Source organism: Hemitrygon akajei, unplaced genomic scaffold (genome assembly GCF_048418815.1).
Source record: "Hemitrygon akajei unplaced genomic scaffold, sHemAka1.3 Scf000049, whole genome shotgun sequence".
NCBI classification, from domain to species: domain Eukaryota; kingdom Metazoa; phylum Chordata; class Chondrichthyes; order Myliobatiformes; family Dasyatidae; genus Hemitrygon; species Hemitrygon akajei.
The window spans coordinates 853,269-875,364 of record NW_027331935.1 but is presented as its reverse complement, the minus strand read 5'-3'; the positions used below and the strand labels follow the sequence as shown (position 1 = coordinate 875,364).

The 22,096-nt window shown below is 46.4% G+C and overlaps 1 protein-coding gene across 1 annotated transcript in view; it reads right to left on the bottom strand.

Moving 5' to 3' along the window:
* Positions 1-7,926, bottom strand: part of LOC140721000 (scavenger receptor cysteine-rich domain-containing protein DMBT1-like) — a 61,252-nt gene extending 53,326 nt beyond the window's left edge. Inside the window, exons 1-2 of the mRNA XM_073035865.1 lie at positions 7,690-7,926; positions 7,447-7,539 (exon numbers count right to left, since the gene is read on the bottom strand). Coding sequence (XP_072891966.1) covers positions 7,447-7,539; positions 7,690-7,926 — 330 coding nt within the window. The remainder of the gene's footprint in view (positions 1-7,446; positions 7,540-7,689) is intronic.
* Positions 7,927-22,096: the final 14,170 nt, after the last annotated feature.

The following is a 22,096-nucleotide window of genomic DNA, read 5'->3' as shown; positions in this document are numbered from 1 at the left end:
GCTGAGAACACAGAAGCAGAGGAAGGAAATCTAATGACGACGTTGTGATTCTGCATCAAGTAGTTCAAAAGGCAGATTTCAAGTAGTAGTTCAAATGGCATAATCTCTAATCCCCGCACAAGGAGTAGAGATTATGTAATGGGTCGGTGTAGCTACCAGCGTACAGGGTACTAATGAGGCTACACATCGAATTCTATGCACGGTTTTAATCCCTCAGCCGAAAGAAATCTTAAGAGTAGCTATGGAGCCAGTCAGAGCGGATTTAGCAGTGTAATACATGGGATGATTTATCAGCAGAGGTGAGCTAATTTGACCCTGAATTTCGAACACTTTCACAAACAATAGGGTATTTGTTGAGCATCCTGATAGAGTATCAGGATCAAGAAGGCCTTAAAGCGAGGCCGCGATGTTCGAATAAATCTCTTTTGCAACTGCAGCTCACCGACTACGTGTCGTTATTTCAGCGCTACGTGTAGCACACCGCTACATCCTTATGAATAGTCCTCTCGTAATGAATGGTGACATCACATTTACATAACTTTAAAGGTGCATGGCCAGAGTGGATAGAGTAGGAGAGGCGATGGGCAGTGATTTTTTTTTACTGGACGGAGAAATCGATATTCCTGCCTTCAGGTTGAAGCTGCGCAGGTGGAATCTGATGTGTTTCTCTTCAACCCTGAGGCTGTCAATTTGAGCAACTCCAGCCATTGCTATTCTGCCATCATCCCTGATAGTGATCTCCCATGCCTCCGCAGTTCCCTTCACTCCACTAATAATGATGACTTGTTGAGCCTTTCCCATCTCAGGGTGCAGGGTGAATTTTAACCTGTTCTGATCACTGCATCCACATGTTTCCTTTACCATAAGCTCCCTAATCAAATTTGGTTCATTACACAGCACTCAATCCAGAATTAACTTTTCCTTAGTTAGCACAATTACAAGCTGTTCTAAAAGGCATCTGATAGGTATTTTCCAAATTCCCTCTCTTGAGATCAAGCACCAACCTGATTTTCATAATGTAGCTCCACCCATCCCGCTCATGGACTGTTTGTCCCACTCCCATAGGGAGTAGACTACGCGGCATCCTCACTAGGACAACCAGACTCTAAAACAGCTACTTTTCCTAAGCAGTAAGGCTGATAAATATCGTTACCCACTAACCCACAATTCCACACGACCTCTATTTTATAATTTCCTGTCTGTCATCTTATCAACAGGCATCCTGTGCCGAGTGTCACTTTATGGATATACAATCCATCCGTGCTCAGTATATAAACTGAAGATATATGCTGTTACATTATTTGTTTTGTGTTGCATTGGAGCCGGAATAATAATTATTTCGACCTCATTTACACGTGTTTGCTAAAAAGGGAATTAAACAACCTTGAATCTTGAATAAACATTTCAGCAGGATGCAGCGTCACATTTCTGTCTCTCAGCTTTATTGCGGCAGCGCGCCACCTGGTGACAATGGAGTGAACAAATCAGGGGTCCTGTTATTGTGGCAAATCACCACCAAGTATAAGAGTTGCCCACAAAAGCGAGAGTTTTACAGCGATAAGGAGGGGTGTAGGGGCTGGAAGCCAACTCTGCAAGTGGATGAAGTGCTAGATCTGACCCAGACCACTCTCCTCACCACTAGTCAGGGTCCCAAACAGTCCTTCCACATGAGGCAACTTTTCAACATTGTGCCTGTCGGGTCATTTACTGTTTCCAGTTTTCCATGTGTGGCCTTCTCGACATTAGTTATCGATGTTGTCTCTGCGTTCTGCACTCTGTCCCGATGAGATTCTGCAGGTGTTGGAGATGCAGAGTAACATACACAAAATGTTGGAGGAAGTCAGGAGGTCAGGTAGCTTCTATAGAGGGGGATAAAGCAAAACAGAGATTTCCTGCCGAGACCCTTCATCGGGACTGGAAGTGGGGAGAAGCCGGAATAAGATGGTGTGGGGAGTGGAAAGAGTCCAAGCTGGTAGATGATCGGTGAAGGCAGATAAGAGTGAAGGTGAGTGGGTGGGAGATGAAGTGAGACGCTGTGAGGTGGTAGGTGGAAAATGCAAAGGGATGAAAAGAAGGAATCCTACAGCTGCTTTTTTCTCTGATCTCGCAAACTGGCAATAACATGGGTAAATCTAATTGTTAATATATCTTGTATACAGTACATGTAAACATACGTTTAACATATTTAAACACTTTACCACATTGTGAAGAATGCGGCAAATAAATGTTCAGCTTGGTGTTGTTTCATCCAGGCAGTGTACAAAAACAAAGTGAATTATTACACATCACAAGGCAGATTAATTTCAATCAGAAATTGCTGTAGTTAACCCGTTGTAGTTCAGCACATGCACAAATACGGTATACTCTACATGTTTGTGTAAGATAAAAATAGGACACGTTGTTATTACAGATTTGTTAATAATTTGATTTTTTATTCTTTTGCTCCAATACGAGTAAACATTCCAGGGATGATTTTTCTGTAGATGTGGACGGATGCGAAACACAATCTTGTTGAATCTGCCCAACATCTCCACGAATTAAACTCAGACACATTTCCCTGACCTGGAGAGCCACTCTGTAGATTGGAAATGCAGAACAACGGACACAAAGCAGAAACATTGAGTGTAATACTTGAACATCAAAACGATCATGTGCTCTTCTATTCAATAAGCAGAATGGTCTATACATTCAAAGCATGTCACTGTCCACGCTGATGTTGTTGATGTTGCACGCTAATGAGTTTTAATCTAATTGTTGGTGTTGTTTTTGCTTCTCTGGATCTCAGCTCATTGAACTGAGATGATAATCTCACTGCCGGCCAAACCGCCGACGTGATTATTGTTCTATGCCCACCGTTGACCGCGATGATAATATTGTTGTCTCTGGAGCTTTAACACTGACCACAGTGGCACTTTTACAGCGCGTCCTGATCATTCACTGAAAGGTATTCCTAAGGCAACTCTATTTTACATTCCTCCATTTCCTTGAGTGTTTCCTGCAGGCAGCAGATCGTGATTATCTGGATCAAAGGCTCCAACAAAGCTGTACACTATAGCTCGATGTGATCGTGTAACTAACGACCCAGGAGGAGAATTAGTCCAGATGCTGCTGTCCTGCAGCACAGCCGCTAATCTCAAACGCAGGATCAAGGCCTGTACCCGTAAATCGGCTTTTATCTCAAATGTGCAACTGATGCGTCGTTGTCCTAATGCCAATTAGTCAAAATGCATCTGGTCTTGTTCCCATAGAGATAAGCTACTGCACACCAGATTGGAAATTACATGCTATGAACACTGTTAGGGGTCACCTTAGTTTGGAAAGGGGTCCAGAAGAGGCCCTATGAATTGTGCTGCTATTAAGAGAGAGAGAGGGAGGCGTCCAGCGCAATGAGAGAGAGACAGAAACTGCTCGAAACAATGATGTTATGGTTCCTCTGCTGATTGTTTACCTTTCTCCGAAATCACTTGCCTGCTTGTAGAGAGTCTGCAGAAAGCGGTGGGCGGAGCAGGTTGAAGGACAGCTGGTGTCCAACATGTGGAGATACAAAGCAGATCCGCTGGGCCACAGACAGACACACCACGAGACACACAGTGCGAACACTGAATGAGCTTTGTTGCACCCAATTGAAGGGGTGCAATCTAAACTACCGATAGACAACGTTGATGTCTTACTCGGGAATGACTATGCAGGTGGAGACGTGTCTCCAGCCGATCTCCAGTTCGCTAACAAGCCTGCTGCTGCTGAGGCCCCGCCCATCAGTTCCGAAGTTTGTCCTGCAGGCTCAGTAACAGGAAGCATGTCAAAAAAGGCTGCTGACACTAATATTGATTTATCCGAAACTTTCTGACCGTCCCTATACCAGCAGGACTTGGAGGATAGTAAGGATGAGGTGAGTATGGAGGGTGGAAAAGACGGGGTTATCGAGCGAAGAATTCAGAGAGGAGCAAAATAAAATCCGGACTTTAAAAGAGACGGCTCTCTCTGAGGAGGAAATTCAGAATGAGGCAGTGGGATATTACACTAAAGATGGGTTGTTAATGAGTAAGTGGTGCCCGCAGATGATGATTGGCCGATTGTACATCAAGAAGTGGTTTCAAAGGTTTCCAGGGCTGAAATTTTAAACACACAAGATGCCTTTGGGGAACATTTAGCAATAAAGAATACAGTACACAGGATTATGAAGGAATTTTACTGGCCTAACATGAGGAAAAATATTGTCAATTACTGCAGAGGGTGCCACACGTGCCAGGTGGTGGGAAAATCTAATCAGGCCATCCCAAAAGCGCCAGTTCGGCCGATAGCTGCTTTCGGTGAACCATTTTCCCGAGTCACAGTGGACTGTGTGGGCCCGTTACCAAAGACTGCAGCAGGGTGTCAGTATGTGCTAAATGTTATGTGCGCTGCATCTAGGTTCCCGAAGGTTGTATCTCTCAGGAGCATCAAAGCAAAAGTTATGGTAAAGGACCTCGTCAAGTTTTTCACACTGGTATCCACATTTCAGCAGATAGTTTCTGAGCTGGGGGCTAAACAAATTGTAACATCTGCCTACGACCCGGAGTCTCAAGGGGCTTTGGAGCGGTTTCATTCAACTTTAAAAAACATTTTTCAGTGAGGGACACTATTCAGGAATCACTGGGGTTTAGTCCATTTCAGCTCGTTTTCGGCCATAGGCCGAAGGGAACCCGACAGTGCGTGTCAGTGTGATAGATTATGTCCTGAAATTCAGCGAGAGACTTAGTAAAGTATGCAACCTTGCAAGGAAGAATTTATAAGACTCCCAAGTCAAAAATGAAGCATTGGTATGATAAGAGAGCAGGGAAACAGATGTTTGAAGCTGGCGATAAGGTCCTGGTTTTGTTTCCCTTGGTGATCAACCTCCTCCATGCGAGTTTCCAGGGACCCTACGAGGTGATTAAAAAGGTTGACTCTTTGAACTATGTTATTAAAACTCCTGATAGGAGAAAGACTAATCAGCTAGTTCACCTAAATATGCTCAAACCATATCATGACTCCCAGATAGTACCAGTTAGTACAGTCATGGAACCAGCTGAGGGGGTGGAATCTGATAACGAGGAGCAAGAGCGTTTGAATAAGTTAAATATAGTGTCAATCAGACTGGACAATTCCATTATTTTGACTTACTCTACTGATAAAGTCTGTCACTTGGAGACTGCTCAGAGAACACAAGTGACAGAGCTAATTAACAGGTATAAGGATTTATTTCCCGATGTTCCGAGATGGCGCACGAGTGCAGTGTATGATGTCATTGTAAGTTCAGCCCAGCCCATTATACAGCATCCCTATACAATAAATTTGAGAAAAGTAAGCTGGTGGAAAAAGAAATTGAATACATGCTAGCAACCGGTATCATTAGGCGTCCTACCTCAGACTGTGCGGCCCCTTGTGTTCTTGTTCCCAAATTGGACTGTAGCATGAGATTCTGTACCGACTACAGGAAAATCAATGCCATCACAAAGTTAGATGCTTATCCTATCCCAGGAGTAGATGATTGTATTGATAAAGTGGGAAACGCTAGGTACGTGACCAAGATTGACTTGCTGAAAGGATATTGGTGTGTTCCTTTGAATGAAAGGGCTAGAGAAATCTCAGCACTTGTCACATCTCCAGGGCTGTATGAAAATAATGTTTTACCTGTCGGAATGAAAAATGCTACAGGAACATTTCAAAGGGAGATTGACTCGGTAATTAGAGGTACAGAAAACACAGGGGCTCACATCAATGATTTAGTGGTCTGGAGTGACATGTGGGAAGAGCACATTGTGGCTGTGTAAAAACTGTTCAAACGGCTGCCTGAGGCCAATCTAACAGTGAACCTCAGTATAAGTGAGTGCGGCGACGCTACTGTCACGTATCTGGGGTATGTAGTAGGTCAGCGGCAACTGGCTCCTATACAAGCCAAGGTACAGGCTAAAGCTGAGGTTCCCGTTCCGACTAACAGGAAAGCTCTGAGAAGGTTTTTAGGTTTGGTGGGGTATTACCGAAAGTTCTGCAAAGCGTTTGCAGATATCGCTCTCACCCTTACAAAACTCCTGGGGAAGAGTGAGAGATCTGTATGGACTGACATTTGTCAGGCGGCTTTTGAACGACTAAAAACTGTACTGTGTTGTCATCCCGTACTCAGAGCACCTGACTTTTCAAAACCATTCTCGATAGCAGCAGACGCCAGTGACGAAGCTGCTGGGGCAGTATTGTTACAAAAGGGTGCGGATGACTTTGAACACCCAGTGGCTTATTTCTCCAATTATACTGGATTTACAACGTTTCGAAGTTTATATTTGTCCTGCCCTGAAGGGGGACAGCAGAGGGAATCCGCGAATGTGGATGGTGACCCATGGACCGAGGGTGTTTTCTTCGCGCCTGAGACAGAGCATCTGTATCACTGATTGAATTCGGAGATCGCCTATATTGATCGCGTATTGTTCCACTTTCTTTTATGATTGGCTGTTCCCTGAATAGGGGTGATCCCCTGAAGTGCCCTTAATAGAGCAACGTACCATAGCAGCACTCCAGCCATCGGTCTGTGATGCACAAGAAAACATTAGTTGTACTTTTGAGCTGTTAGGTATTCGGAATTTAAACATTGTAATTATTCCTGTCATTCTAAAGCGACCCACCGAGTAGTGCCTGTACGGGGGCCACTATTTCCCTATTCTGCCGTTCCCCTCTTGGCCCTGTCACCCATATTTACTAGCTACCACACATATCTCACTCAAGGGAGTACCCTCTAAAAGACCTTCTAAAGCCAGAGGATAAGTCCGAATCAAACGGGAAATTGGGGAGCCCCGTTTGTGGTCGATTGTTCAGAACGTTCACCGCTTGTTGCAGCGCTGAATGCCATCCCTTCATAGCGTGGGGTGGGGTCACAATCGGATCTGCTGCTTCAAAACTCCATCTCATCGTGCAATCAAGCCAGCTACCTGGGGGTAATAAGGTAGCCAATAAATACCTTGCTTTTTCGCCCAATCCTGGATCTGTTGCCCTGTCAAATGGGATCCATTATCTGACTGTATTTCCTCGGGTGTGTCATCATGTGACGTCAGGTATTCTACCCCTCCAATGGTGGATTCCTGACTGGCACTAGGAAAGGGTGTGGCCAACAGGAATCCAGAATAAGTGGCCACCATTGTCAACACATATGTATTATTCTTATGTGGGGCAGGGGTCCAATGTAATCAATCTGCCATACTTTAGACGGTAAGGAGCCTGTCTTAATATGGGCGAAAGGTCCACGCGGGACAGAATGAGGCTTGACTTGCTGGCAAGTAGGAGACTTGATACAATAGTCCGACAGTCATCCACCGTCAAAGATATCCCATGGACTAGTCCCCACTCTCGCGTCCCCTTCTCCCCGAGGTGACCGGACTGTTCGTGGGTCCAGCTAGCTAGAGACACTATAATTGCAGATACCGTAGCCAATCCGCTTACTTGATTATTGTAGAGCGCCGTAGGGCTAATGTCCTTCTGGTGAACATTCACATGACACACATAAATGTCGTGCCTCTGCGCCTCTTGCCATATCTGTTGCCAATATTCCTTGTTCAGATGAACTGTTCACTGGTGCATCTGCCAACTCACCATCCAGATTGCCATTCCATTAGCCACTGCCCACAAGTCGGTATATATTCAAATTTCCTTGGTGGGGATTGAAAAGGGCAGGGTAACCGCTACAAGTTCTGCCAGCTGATGGGACTCGTCCTCTCCTTCTTGTATTAATTGCGTATCGTTCGAGGGTTGCAGACCAGCAGCCTTCCACTGTTGGCGTCCCGATAACCAATGGCTTGAGCCTTCCGTAAACCAAGCATCAGCCTTTTCCTCCGATGTCAATTCCTCGTACGGCCGGCACCATCGAATGGGGGAGAGTCCGAGAGCGGAAACCGCCTTCTCTTCATCGGTTCCAGCTGTCATAGGTAATCTGGCTACATGTTCATGAAGATGGCTCACTCCTTCGGTTCCTTTAGCAGTCCGGTCCTGTATATATATCATTTCAACTTCACTAAGGATGACTGCTGTGCACGCCCCTGTCTCACCTTCATATCTGGGGGAACACCCAGGACGTAATAGGCAAATTACGTTTCCACCAGGGCCCAGTAACAAGCCAGGAGCTGCCGTTCGAACGGAGTATATGGTTCGGCAGCCTCCGACATAGAGCGTAACCGGAACCCTAGGGGCACCCTCCTTCCGTTCAGCAGTTGCCACAGACTCCATACGGCCACGTTATCTTGAACAGACTCCTGTAATTCATACAGAGCCCCCGGGGCACTAGGTGAAAGGGGAACACCGTGTTCCCCTGCCATTTTGGCCTGCTCAAACCCCTCCTTTTGCTCATCTCCCCATGTGAATTTACTCTTCTTACGAGTGACGGCGTACAGTGGCTTCAAATGGAGAGTCAAATGGGAAATATGCCTCCTCCAATATCCTAATAATCCCACAAAGCGCTGGGCGTCCTGCTTGTTATTGGGGGTAGCTGCGGTTTGAATTATATTTCGCACCTTTTCCGGTATGAATCTCCCCAGCATGCCAGTGGATCCCCAGAAATGTCACTGATTGACTGGGACCTTGTACCATATCTTAATTCACAGCCTATCCCTTCTCTCGCACACACTGTAACAGGGACCACAGTGTCTCTGCGACACTGCCTTCGTCAGGTCCCTGTAACATAACATCACCGATATATTGGTGTATTCTGACGTTAGTCTCCAAATCACGCGCCACTATCCCGTGGCATAAGATAGGACTATGAACATATCCCTGTGGCAAACGAGTAAAGGAATACTGCCTACTGTTCCAGGTGAACGCGAACGGCTCCTGTGATTCCTCCTCCAAGAGAATCGAAAAGAAGGGGTTGGCAAGATCAATAACAGCATATCATCGACCATCTGCATCATCCGAAATATTATCAACCATCGTCCCTATGTCACGCACAGAGGAACTCAACGGGGGAGAGTATCGATTCATTTCTCAATAATCAACAGTCATTCGCCAGGACCCGTCTGGCTTCTTTCCCGGCCAGACTGGGCTATTGTACAGGAACGTGGCAGGTCGAAATACCACAGCTTGCTACAATGAGGCAATAGTATCAGTTATTTCCCTGTGACACCCCGGTATCCGGTATTGTAGAATAGACATTATCTGCGTCGGTGCGGGGATAATCAAGGGCTCCCACTTAGCCCTTCCGACTACCACCTGCATGTTCCCGATCCCAAAACTAAAGGACCCTTCCAATCCATTCCGCGCAACACATTCATTCCTGAGATACTTTCGGAGGTTACATCAATCAGGACAGATACAGAACGCGGGGCGTTGTCGTCGATCGTTACATCCCCCATCCCTTCAATATTATACTCCGGTCCCCTCCACATATCGGGATCGCCCGAGGTCACAGAATGACCTGCTCCCGTATCCACCTGAGCAACAAATCGTTGATCATTTCCCTTAGCCCAGTGGACACCCATAGGTACATAAGGCCTAGGGTTCTCCCGGGTCCACATCGAATTAATCTTCTATGTCGGGGGAACTCGGACAGCCCCCTAGTTCCGGAAGGAGTTGTGAACACGCCATTTCCCGGTCTCCTCCTGTATGGCCTTCTTTCCTACGTCCTGCAGTTCAGCTAACGATGGTACAGTGAGGAGGCAGGAGGAGCAGGAGGGGCAGCCGGCGGCTTCCTAGCTTTCATGTGCTGATGATACACAGCATACAATACACTAGTCGGTACACCGTCAATCTTGTATTTACTGACGCCTGCTTTCAAAAGTGTCGTGAACATCTCCCTGCACGTCAGGGCAGGTTTCTGTCATGGTTCTGGTTGGCTGTTCCCCTTTAACGCTCCTTTCCCCCTGATTATGCCCTAATTTCAGTCATTAGGTTTCCAATTACTGTTACTTTACTTAATTACAGCACACCTGGTTTTCATCAGAGACTGCAATAAGTCCGATGGCGTCACTATCCCGGGATGCCAGTTTGTTGGTCCATTCTCGAGAGCTACTTCGTTCGCTTCTCCGATTAGAACCGTTAGTTCTTAGTTCAGCCCCAGTTTCAAGATAGTCCCTGTAAATCCCATCTCCGTGTCAAGATTTCTCCGGCTTGCTGTTCTACGTTCACGTCTACGCCAGCCTCCCCGACTCAGTCGACGTGCCGGTGACCTGCACTGGGGTTCTCCTCAGTCGCCCCGTGTAACAGAACAAACTGGCCACAATGAACCCAGCCAACGCGAATTCCTTGCAACAAGCCCTCGCCAGCCAGGCCATCCTCTCCGGCATGTCATGGAGAACCTCCGTTCCCTGTCAGTGAACGCAAGAAAGATCAGTGAACAGATCGACAGATTATCTACCCATCTGACCCCGTCGTCTCCGAGAAATCTGTCTGACCAGCCCAGACAGCCTGTACTGGCGACGCCCAATGCGTCATCAACACGTCCGCTAAGAGAGACACACGTACCTGAACCAGAACCCTGCGCCGGAGATCTGGGGAAGTGCCGGGCTTAGCTACTGCAATGCTTCTTGTTGTTCGAGCAGCAGCCATCCACGTACGCCATGGACATATCAAAAATAGCTTACGTTATGGGGTTGTTGCAACGAAATGCCTTAGCATGGGCCACCGCGATTTGGGATAATCAGCCAGAGACCTGCTCTTCCTTCCCCATCTTCATCTCAGAAATAAGATCCGCGGTAAACAATAGACAGTAGGTGCAGGAGTAGGCCATTCGGCCCTTCTAGCCAGCACCGCCATTCACTGTGATCATGGCTTATCATACACAAGCAGTACCCCGTTTCTGCCCTCTCCCCATATCCCTTGACCCCGCTATCTATAAGAGCTCTATCTAACTCCCTCTTGAATGCATCCAGACACTTGCCCTCCACTGCCTTCTGGGGCAGAGCATTCCACATATCCACCACTCTCTGGGTGAAAAAGTTTTTCCGCTTCTCTGTTCTAAATGGCCTACCCCTTATTCTTAAACTGTGGCCTCTAGTTCTGGACTCACCCATCAGCGGGAACGTGCTTCCTGCCTCCAGTGTGTCCAATCCCTTAATAATCTTATATGTTTCAATCAGATCCCCTCTCATCCTTCTAAATTCCAGTGTATACAAGCCCAGTCACTCCAATCTTTCAACATATGACAGTCCCGCCATTCCTGGAATTAACATTGTGAACCTACGCTGCACTCCCTCGATAGCAAGAATGTCCTTCCTCAAATTTGGAGACCTAAACTGCACACAGTACTCCAGGTGAGGTCTCACCAGGGCCCTGTACAGCTGCAGAAGGACCTCTTTACTCCTATACTCAATTCCTTATGTTATAAAAGCCAGCATTCCATTAGCTTTCTTCACTGCCTGCTGTACATGCATACATGCTTTCATTGACTAATGTACAAGAACACCTAGATCTCGTCGTACTTCCCCTTTTCCTAACTTGACTCTATTTAGATAGTAATCTGCCTTCCTGTTCTTGCCACCAATGTGGATAACCTCACATTTATCCACATTCAACTGCATCTGCCATACATTTGCCTAATCACCCAACCTGTCCAAGTCACCCTGCATTCTTATAACATTTTCCTGATATTTCACACTGCCACCCAGCTTTGTGTCATCAGCAAATTTTCTAATGTTACTTTTAATCCCTTCATCTAAATCATAAATATATATTGAAAATTGCTGCGGTCCCAGCACCGAACCTTGCGGTAACCCACTGGTCACGGCCTGCCATTCCTAAAGGGACCCGTTAATCGCCACTCTTTGTTTCCTGTCAGCCAGCCAATTTTCAATCCATGTCAGTACTCTGCCCCCAATACCAGGTGCCCTAATTTTGCCCACTAATCTCCTATGTGGGACTTTATCAAGAGCTTTCTGGAAGTCCAGGTACACTGCATCCACTGGCTGTCCCTTGTCCATTTTCATAGTTACATCCTCAAAAAACTCCAGAAGATTAGTCAAGCATGATTTTCCCTTCATAAATCCATGCTGACACGGACATCGTTCTACTGCTGTCCAAATGTGTCGTAATTTCCTCTTTTATAATAGACTCCAGCATCTTTCCTACTACCGACGTCAGGCTAACCGGTCTATAATTCCCTGTTTTCTCTCTCCCTCCCTTCTTGAAAAATAGGGACAACATTAGCCACCCTCCAATCAGCAGAAACTGATCCTGAATCTATAGATTATTGGAAAAAGATTACTAATGCGTCCACGATTCCTAGAGCCACCGCTTTAAGTACCCTGGGATGCAGCTAAGCGTCTACTCACCCTCTGTCAAGGCTGACGTAGTGTTGCCGAATACTCCGTGGAGTTCCGGACGCTAGCGGCCGACTCGGGTTGGAATGATGAGGCACTGCAGCAGCTATTCCGGCAAGGCCTCTGTGATAAGGTAAAGGACAAGTTGGCTGCTAGCGATGACACTAACAGCCTGGATTCAGTTATCTACCTGGCCACCAGGTTGAAAAACCGACTCGGAGAACGTCAGAGAGAGAGAGAGAAACGGTCGTCCTACTCATTTGGCACCCCATGGCACGCTTTAACATCTTCTCCCAGCCCTACCTTCTCTCCTCTTCCCGTCCGTAGAATAGCACCCGACCTGGCCGTTTCCACCACCCCGGGAGAGGACCCAATGCAGCTGGGATGGAGCCGTCTTTCTCCCACAGAGCGACTCCGGGGATTCAGAGCTGGGGATTGTTTCTGTTGCGGTCAGTCTGGCCATTTTCGTGCTACCTGTTCCCTTAGGCCAAAATGGAGGGCTCACCAGTAGAAAGGGGGATGCTGGTGAGTCAGACAATATTCCCTTCTGTTCCCCAATCCGGGATGCAGATCCAAGCTACTGTAAGCTAAGCCAACAGTTCCTGAACTTGAGAGACTCCGGTGCTGAGGGCAATCTGTTGGATGAAAAAATTGCTTCCTAGGCTGGAATCCCTCGGGAGCCGTTGAGTACCCCTCTGGAAGCCCGGGCACTGGACGGAAGACTTCTGGCCCGAATAACTCACCGTACACTACCACTGTCTTTGATCCTCGCTGGGAGCCATCGGGAGCAGGTACAATTTAACTTAATTTCCTCTCCTCAAGCTCCTATAGTTCTTGGGTACCCTGTTAAGCCGGCATAATCCTTATATTGATTGGTCCGCCGGGAAGATAGCCAATTGGAGTCCTTTTTGTCACTCCACTTGTCTACAGTCGCCCCTTTCCCCTGTAAGAACCGCCACGACCTCATCTGCCGTTGAACCCCCCGACTTGTCCATGGATCCAGCGGAATACTACGACCTGGGACAAGTGTTTAGTAAACAACGCGCCCTTTCCCTGCCTCCACACCGACCATACGATAGTGCAATCGACCTTCTCCCCGGAGCCCATCTACCCACCAGTCGGCTGTATAACTTGTCCCAGCCAAAGAGGATTGCAAAGGTGGGTTACATCAGTGAATCTCTCGCGGCGGGCATTATCCGACCCTCATTCTCCCGGGTGGGCGCAGGGTTCTTCTCTGTGGGGAAATAAGGATGGTTTTCTCCGTTCCTGCATCGACTACCGAGGCCTAAAACATATAACCATAAAGAACAAGTACCCACTGCAGCTTATAAGTTCTGTGTTCGAACCACTTCACGGAGCCGCCATCTTCTCGAAGTTGGACCTGCTAAGCGCCTACCATATGGTCCGAATAAAGGAAGGGGGCGAGTGGATGACGGCATTCAATACCCCTTTAGGCCACCTCGAGTACTTGATTATGCCTTTCGACCTCACCAATGCCCCCGCGGTTTTTCAAGCCTTGATTAACGATGTACTAAGAGACTTTATTAACCGCTCTGTCTCTGTCTACCCAGATTAGATCCTAATATTTTCCAGCTGTCCCCAGCAACACTTTCATCATGTCCGTCAAGTCCTGCAGAGACTGGAGGAGAAAACAATATTCATAAAGCCGGAGAATTGCGAATTCCACGTCCCCTCGGTCAGCTTCCAGGATTATATTATCGACAGCGGACAGGTGATATCCCTGAACAATTCTAAATGACTCCCTTCACCGTGTATCTCTGCACTTTTATGTTTGCCGATTCTGTTATCTGTTCCTCAATGTGCCCCAGAGTATGAGTTTATTCGAGTGATGTCCCACTCGTAAATAATATCACAATCATTTCGATGTTCTTCGTTCACTCAGCTTCAGGAATAAAATCGGCTGATACCGCTGACACTCATTGCCCGGTGTGTTACCAGCACAACCATCAATACGTTTGCCTCTGGTGTAAATACTGGAGGGATATTTTTCTGTCATTTATGGATTCAACTCAGTAAACAGATGACTTTATCTGCTGCTTTATCATAAAATACCGGTTTACTTGGGGTTATCTGGAAAGTGCCCTGGTGGAAATAAACGCAGGACATCTAAACAAGGTGAGGCACCAAGTAATTTCAAATTAGAAACCATTATCACCAGAGAAACACATACAGACAGACAGAGACACACACACTTAGAGGCACACGCACACACACATACTCACGCTCACGCATACACATACACACAGACAGACACACACACACACACACACAGGCAGACACACACACACGCACACAGACACAGACACAGACACACACACATACTCACGCTCACGCATACACATACACACATTCTCCATCTTTCACTCGCACACGCACACCCTCTCACACTCATACACACTCACTTTCCATCTCCCGCTTTCTCTCCAACTGTCTCTCTCTCTCTGTCACACACACGCACACTTCCTCCATCTCTCTCCCTCTCTCTCTCTCTCTCTCTCTCTCTCTCTCTCTCTCTCTCTCTCTCTCTCTCTCTCTCTCTCTCTCTCTCTCTCTCCCCCTATCTCTCTCTCTCTCTCTCCCTCTCTCTCTCTCTCTCCCTCCCTCACACGCTCGATCTCTCGCCCCTTCATGTATTAAACTATTTGTCGATGTCTCTGTTCATGCCTTTCTCTCCCGACACCGAAGGCTTCAAACAAGATATTATACGGTTGAACTTGCAAGTTGATTAAGGGACAGAGAAAAAGAAAACAGAAACGACATTTAAACGGTCGCACGGAATGCAACGGTAGCCTCATGAATGAAAAAAAAATCATTGGGTTGGGGGAACAGAGAGTACGTTTCAATCCGGAAATGAAGAGAGGGCTGATTTGCAATCCACTTGAAATACAAATTATTGAGAGGAAACGATAGCAGTGCAGGGACAATCAACAAACGGGAGACATTCAGTCCGGTTATATGAGAGTGTGTGTTTCATTCTCCACCTGCCTGTCGCGGGCAGAGTGCGAAGAGGGGCGGTTCATTTTGTACCCATCGGTCTCCAGTGCAGTGTGAGACTGTACGGTTCATTTTGTAGATATCAGCCCCTGGTATAAACTGAGAGTGTGGGTGTCACTCTCTGGTTCAGTGAATTCATTCTATAAATACCAGTCTCTGCTACAGTGCGAGAATGTGGGTTTCATTCTGTATCTGTCAGTCTCTGCTGCAGTGCAGTGTGGATGTGTGGGTTACATTTGTGTCTGTCAGTCTCTATTGCAGTGTGAGAGTGTGGGTTTCATTTTGTGTTTGTCAGGCTCTGCTCGAGCGGAAGGTGTGTCGTCTCCGTCCAGAACCTGCGCACATCTGATACAGTGTGAGCAGGCGTATAATTTTCTCCAACTTTCCAGCTCTTCCTCAAATCAAGTAAATATAGTAAATCTAGTAAAAAAAAAAGAAGTAAAAAAAGATTCTGTATTCCCAGAACTATTTGTTAGGACAAGCGTCTTCTGCAGTCGGCTATGTTAAACGTGTGAGATGGACAGTGCACTTATGAATGATGACGTGTTATGGAGCAGTACGCCCTGTGTAATAGATTCATATGGCAAACAGACCGTTCGGCCCGTCTTCGTTGCTCAACCACATAGAGCCATGTGATTAGCGCCTGATCTGAAACTTTCTATGGCTTGGCAACACAAATCTGTACACGTTGTATGAAAATAAAGAGAATATTGAAATTAATTAATTTAAGTAAATAAGTGCCTAAGTAAGATCAGAATTTGGTAGGAACAAACCTCTGAAATACAGCGCGTGTCATGTTCCAGCAACATTTATGTGAATATATTTCACTGAGCAATTCGAAATTGCTACCTTCACCGTGTATCTCTACACTCTTATGTTCCGCGATTCTGTTATCCATTCCACTATGTGCACCTCAGTATGAGTTTGTTCGAGCGATGTCTCACTCATAAATAATATAATATTCGTTTATATATAATATGACAGCCTCAGCTAGTGCGTAATATGTTTTGTATATTTCTCATGGTGTGTGATGTGACGGTGCAGAAGAAGCTGCACTCTGTGCCTGACCCCGTGTGAGTGTATGATGGGACAGTGCCGAGGGAGTTTCACTGTTTTGGGACATCCGTGATATACTGTATTTAATCAAGGACTAATGCTGTCGAACCCCTGTCATGCTATCGCGATTGCGTTACTGCGCTGGACCTGCGCTGGGTCCTCGGAGATATTGTCGCCCGAGATTTTTACACTGCTCTCCGTACCCACTGCTAAGCTGTGCAGGGCGCCCAAACTTTTGTTTCGGACTCTTTTCCTTTTTTGTCATTTTGAAACTGTAAAAGATGGAAATAATAAAAAAAAGTAATCTTGCTTAAAATATTCAATAAATGTGTCATCTTTAACTTTTTGTCTTTTCGATATCAGGTAATTTTTATCCGCTTAGCTGCTCACAGTAACATAAATTTTGACCAGGGGTGCCCAAACATTTGCATGCCACTTTATTTTGGTTATTTTTGTGCTGAAATTTATTCCTGCCACAATTTCTTCCTTTCACATTTCCCCCGACAAGTCAATCTCCGAAATCACATGCAGTATGAATCATTTGTGAATGATTCCCTCATTCGTGTGTCTCCATCCATTTCACAGTTTCAAAATACATATATTTTAATATTTTAAACATGTGAAATTCCGCACATGATGTAATCCAAAGCAACTCACAAAACACTGGAGCAACTCAGCAGGTCAGGCGACATCTGTAGACATGAATAAACAGTTGACGATTATTCCATCATCTACCCGAGACCTTTCTTTGCGTCTGGCAAGTAAGCGGGGAGACGCCATAATAAATGGCGTGGGGAGGGAAGAGAAGAAACGAAATGCGTATAAAAGATAAATCACTGGAGCGGTCTCAATCTGTTAAGAGGGGACAGAGGAGCACAGGGAAAGCGGAAGCAGGACGGCGACGACGTGAGGTGATAGGCGGGTGGGAATAAACGTGAAGCCAGAGTGGTGAATAGAAGTAGAGGGAAAGAGGAGGGATGTTTTTAACCGACACTCATGACATCAGGTTGTTGATCCTCCGTCTTGAGTTCATTCTCACCGTGGCACAAGAATAAGCCATGAACCGAGAATATTGGGTCGGGATAAGGAAACAGAATTCTAATGTCTGGACACCAGAAAGCTCCGCTTTTAACGGCTGGAGCGCTGGTGCTCGACGAAGTGAAGCCCAGTTCATCACGGGCCTCGCCAACGTGGAGACGGCCGCAACACATCAGGAGAAGTGTTACCTCATCTTGAAGACTTGTCCGGGGGAGCTGAATAGGAGGAGGTGAATGGCAGGTGTAGTACGCTGACCGCTTGCAGGGAAAAGTACCGTGAGTGAGATCAGTCGTGAGGGAAAGATGACAAAGGGAAATCACTCCCGAGCGATCCCTCCCGACAGCGGAGTGCTGGGGTTGGGAGGTAGTGATATGTGTCTTTGAGCGATCCCTTTAAAAATATGGTCGGCCTATCCGCGCTCACCTAACCTTCCCAACGCCTTAACAGCGACAGTGTTCCTTTTGTCCTTATCTAGCACACAATGTCAACCCGAATTCAACATATTCTACATTTCAATTTCCACCATCCTACCAGGAATCTTATGTTTATTTCTCCCCCACCCCCGATTCTCCGCTTTCTGCACGGTTCAGGTGCAACGCCTTTTAATTCTGTTTGGGAAGCCTCCAACCTAATGGCGTGAATATCGAGTCTCCTACCCGTAAAAATGCTCGTTCGCTGCTCTGTTCTATTCCCTACACTGGCCTCTTCTCACTTTCCTATCACCCCGTCGTGGTCCCCACCTTCTTCCCTTTCTCCTATGGTGCACTTTCCTTTCCCATCCGAGTCCTTCCTCTCCAGCTCTTTAGCTTCCCTGTCCTGTTGGCTTCACCTGTCACCTTCTTGCTCTTCTCCTTCCCCTCCACCAGCTTTTCTATTCTGCCGGCTTCACCCTTCCTTTCCGATTCTCAAGAAGGACATTGGACAGAAACGCCAACTATTTTATTTGTTCAATTCCGTGAATACTGTCTAAACAACTGAGTTCCTCCAGCATTTTGCGTGTGCTGCGTGTAATATTTGGTGGTGAGATATCGTGCCGGAGCTTCCGATTCGAATGTGTTATTGCAGTGTTCCTTCTGAGCCAGTGATGGCTCGTTGTATTCCAATGCTGAACTTGCGTTAAAAGCTGTTCCCTATAATGTTCAGGTTGGTAATGACTATGGAAACTTACACTGATATAATGAGTTTCAGAGGCCAGGAACTCCCATCCTTGCAGCGACGACAATTTGGAACTAGTTACTCTCAAGTACAGCAGGTTGTCATTGTTCTAACTATGTGATTTTGAGATGGTCGTGTGTCTAATATTACATTGCAGGAAGAAAGTGTTGAATTTATTTGCCAGTTTTACGGCTCCGGGTTGTGACTCGGAAAGGAAAGGCTGCACCTGCTTGAAACAATTGGGCAGGCAAAGGTAATGGAACCGAATGAACAGAGTTGCAGATGACAACAGATGAGTCTGTATTAGGGCAGCGTGAGTGTCAGGAAATGTTGAAACCAGGGTGTTGTGTTCGTCCATCTGGGAAGAATCTGGAGCGACACGGATAATCAATGGACAACATTCTGACCTCCTTCTTGAAAGTAGAGGAGACGTATGCTGGTCAGATGGACCCTCAGTATCGGATCCGTTTCCAAATGAGAGTGAGAGGGGAAGTCAGCACCTGCTTCAGCTGCTGCCTGAACTTAGTCTGGCTGACGGCGTAAAGAGCGGTGTTCGTGCAGCAGCTCAGAAGTTGCAGCATGTAGCTCAGTTCATTGAAAAATGTAGGTATCTTCAACCAATATGGGACGTCCACTGCAGAAAGCAGTCTGTTCCACATTGCCATCACCCCGTACAACGCCCATAACAGGATGAAATTTCCCGAGACGACCAGCAATAAAACGAGGGACTTTCTGCGGCTTTGCATCTCCGGGTCTCCGGAACTCTGACCACGGCTGGAAGCCCGGAGTCTGCCGCGGGCTCTGCTGACGAGTAAAACGTTCGTGATGGTGAAAGCATTCAGCAGGATAACAACGAGGAACGGGATCACAGTCGAAAATGCAGAACGAGCGACATCGATTACTGTCCAGAATAGTGACCCCAGTAATTCCCATCTCTGCATGCAAGGCCACGCTATGTTCGAGGAGGCATATATATCTTGGACCATGAAGAACCAGATAACGTTCTTTAAACAACTCAGTGCAGTCACTGTGCACAGAACCACAGCCGCCGTTCTCCCATTGCAATACTTAGCGTTTAGATCCTGGAAGCAAATGGCCACAAATCGATCAAAGGTGAAGGCGACGGTGAACCAAACAGAGCAATCTGTGGCGGCCTGCAATAAGAAAACGTGGGTTCTACACACGCGGACGTAAAACAGGAAGGAAAAGTCATCCGGAAAAGACTTCGGAATTTTCATCAATATAACGTCCAGGAAAACGACCGCTAGGTCTGCCGCTGACATGGCCATCAGATAGCGGGTGACTGTTTTAGAGAGTCCGCACTTTCCCCGTGATAGTATGAGAATCGTCAGCACGTTCACTGTGAAAAGCAGAAGTACAGATAATATACATCAAACTGAGAACATCGTTGTAAAATTTACTAAGAACAAAATCCAATACTTTCACGATTCAGAGGTCGAAGAATTTATCGTTGATTGGAGACAGTTTCTAGTTCAATCAGGGATTAATATTCAATACGAATGCTAATTAGTGGAAGTGACGTCATCCACTGGACAGAAGACGTTTTAAAATCCGATATCCGAGTGAGGACAAAAATGAGCGGATGTCGTTTGCAGCTTTTCTCTCCCCAAATAAAACATACAATCTGTGAGACGCCGCAAATATAAAGTTCAACATGAGCCACATTTCAATCGAACAAATCGTTCTGATATTTGCCCCGGTTCATTGCCGTATCATCGATCTCTGTACACCATGGTAACACACGGCCAAAATCAATAAGGCAAAGTTTGTTCTTTTTGATCGAATACCGTGGCTGCATGCAAAATGGAACTGAGGTCAATGAAATTCATAACGTTTCAGCTGGACATGGTTCGGGTAAATGCCGTAATCTTTGTATCTTCTGCTGCTTTGCTCCTGCGTTATCAAATCTGACATTTCATAAGGAGCCGCGGATCTGATCAATATATTTGCTGCGGAAACTGTCGGACGCTCATTGAGCGCCTCGGCCACTAGACCACAGGTGGAGTATATTTGGAGATTGTTGGAAAGCATTAATACCCAATGAACACACGGTTACACAGAGAGAGTGTGAGAAAGCTGCAGGGAATCGAAACTGGCGGCATAAACAAAAGCACGAATATTTAGGTCAACCCAAAGTGTAAAATAAAATAGTCATGTAGAGGTCCGGTGGAGAAAGTACAGCAATGTGACCAGAAGTAAGTTAGGTACAGTTAGATTCAACGTGCAGACAACGCATTGTGAATGGTTGGGGTGGTCAATTTCAATTTCCTCAAAGCGGCCGGGTCAAGGCAAGAAGCTGTCTTGACAACATTAGTGAACCAACAAGCACGAATATTAATAGGGCGGGTTACAGATTACGTAGTAACTTCACACACTGAACAGATGGTCTTCACGTTTTTATTAATTCCAAACCGACTGGTTTTCCGTCTTTCCCATTGTCGTCTTGCATTCAGTTGCAGATCGGACTGTAATATCCCGCACTATCTAAACTAACCCCCCCCCCCCCCCACACCCAATCCCCGGACTGATGGAGCTGTTATTTCTGGGCCATTTTACTTCTTTCGCTAAGGACATTAACCTGTTTCTACTAATCTTCCTGATTTGTTCCACAGTTACTCTTTCTGCGGATAGAAAATGTTCGACTGTCTGTCAGAAGTGCAGATGCCTGTACTGTGTGTTGGCTAACCCTATCAGAGTTTGCAGCCTGTGTTTTGGACTAATAAAATCATATAAATGCAGAAAGCACTCTTTTTTTCTTCTTCACGAATCACTGTTTGGCCGCGCTGAATACATGACGTGCCAGACCGGCCTTTAGCGAGAAAGTCAGACATGGTCCACGTTTTGGTGAGGAGCAGAGTCTGAGGTGCAGCACAGATATTGATTAGAGATTCGGAAGGGGGATAGAGTGTAGATGAGACTTCTCCCTCTACTAAGCCAGTATTGAACAGGGAATTATGGGTTCATCATGCCCGGTGACAGAGAGAAACAAAGTCTTTATCAGCCGAAGAACTTTGATTCTAGAGAGGAGGCGCCGATCTGTGGTGTTTACTTTGAATGTTGAGTAATGGAGAGGACAGAGGCTTGCTCTGTGCTCACAGTCAAAAACAAACAGACGGATAAAGACGTCAATTGCAGCTGCCGTGTGATATTTATGGAAGGTTAGTGCAGCGGGCAGGGACAGATTTTGGAATCGGCGCAAATTTAAGTTTACATTCCCGATAGGTAAAAAAGCAACACAAGAAAATAGAACGGCGCGTATCTTTGAAATTCCGCGGTGATTGGTGCCGTCTACACGATACACTGGAGCAACTCAACAAGGCTCGTGGACAACTTCCTAAACTACGACTGCAAACATCTAGATGTTCAGGAGCAGCAAAGCATGGCGATTCCGCTGCCTGGACATTTCCCTCTAAAATACGCCATTGTAACGCGGAAAGGAACATCGCAATTCCATTACAGTCTCTGAGTCAAGACCCTGGTACTGTCCCCCCAACAGCCATGTGGGATACCCAGTCCTCAAGTACATCAGCTGTTCCACAAAACAACTGACACATCCGTTCGCA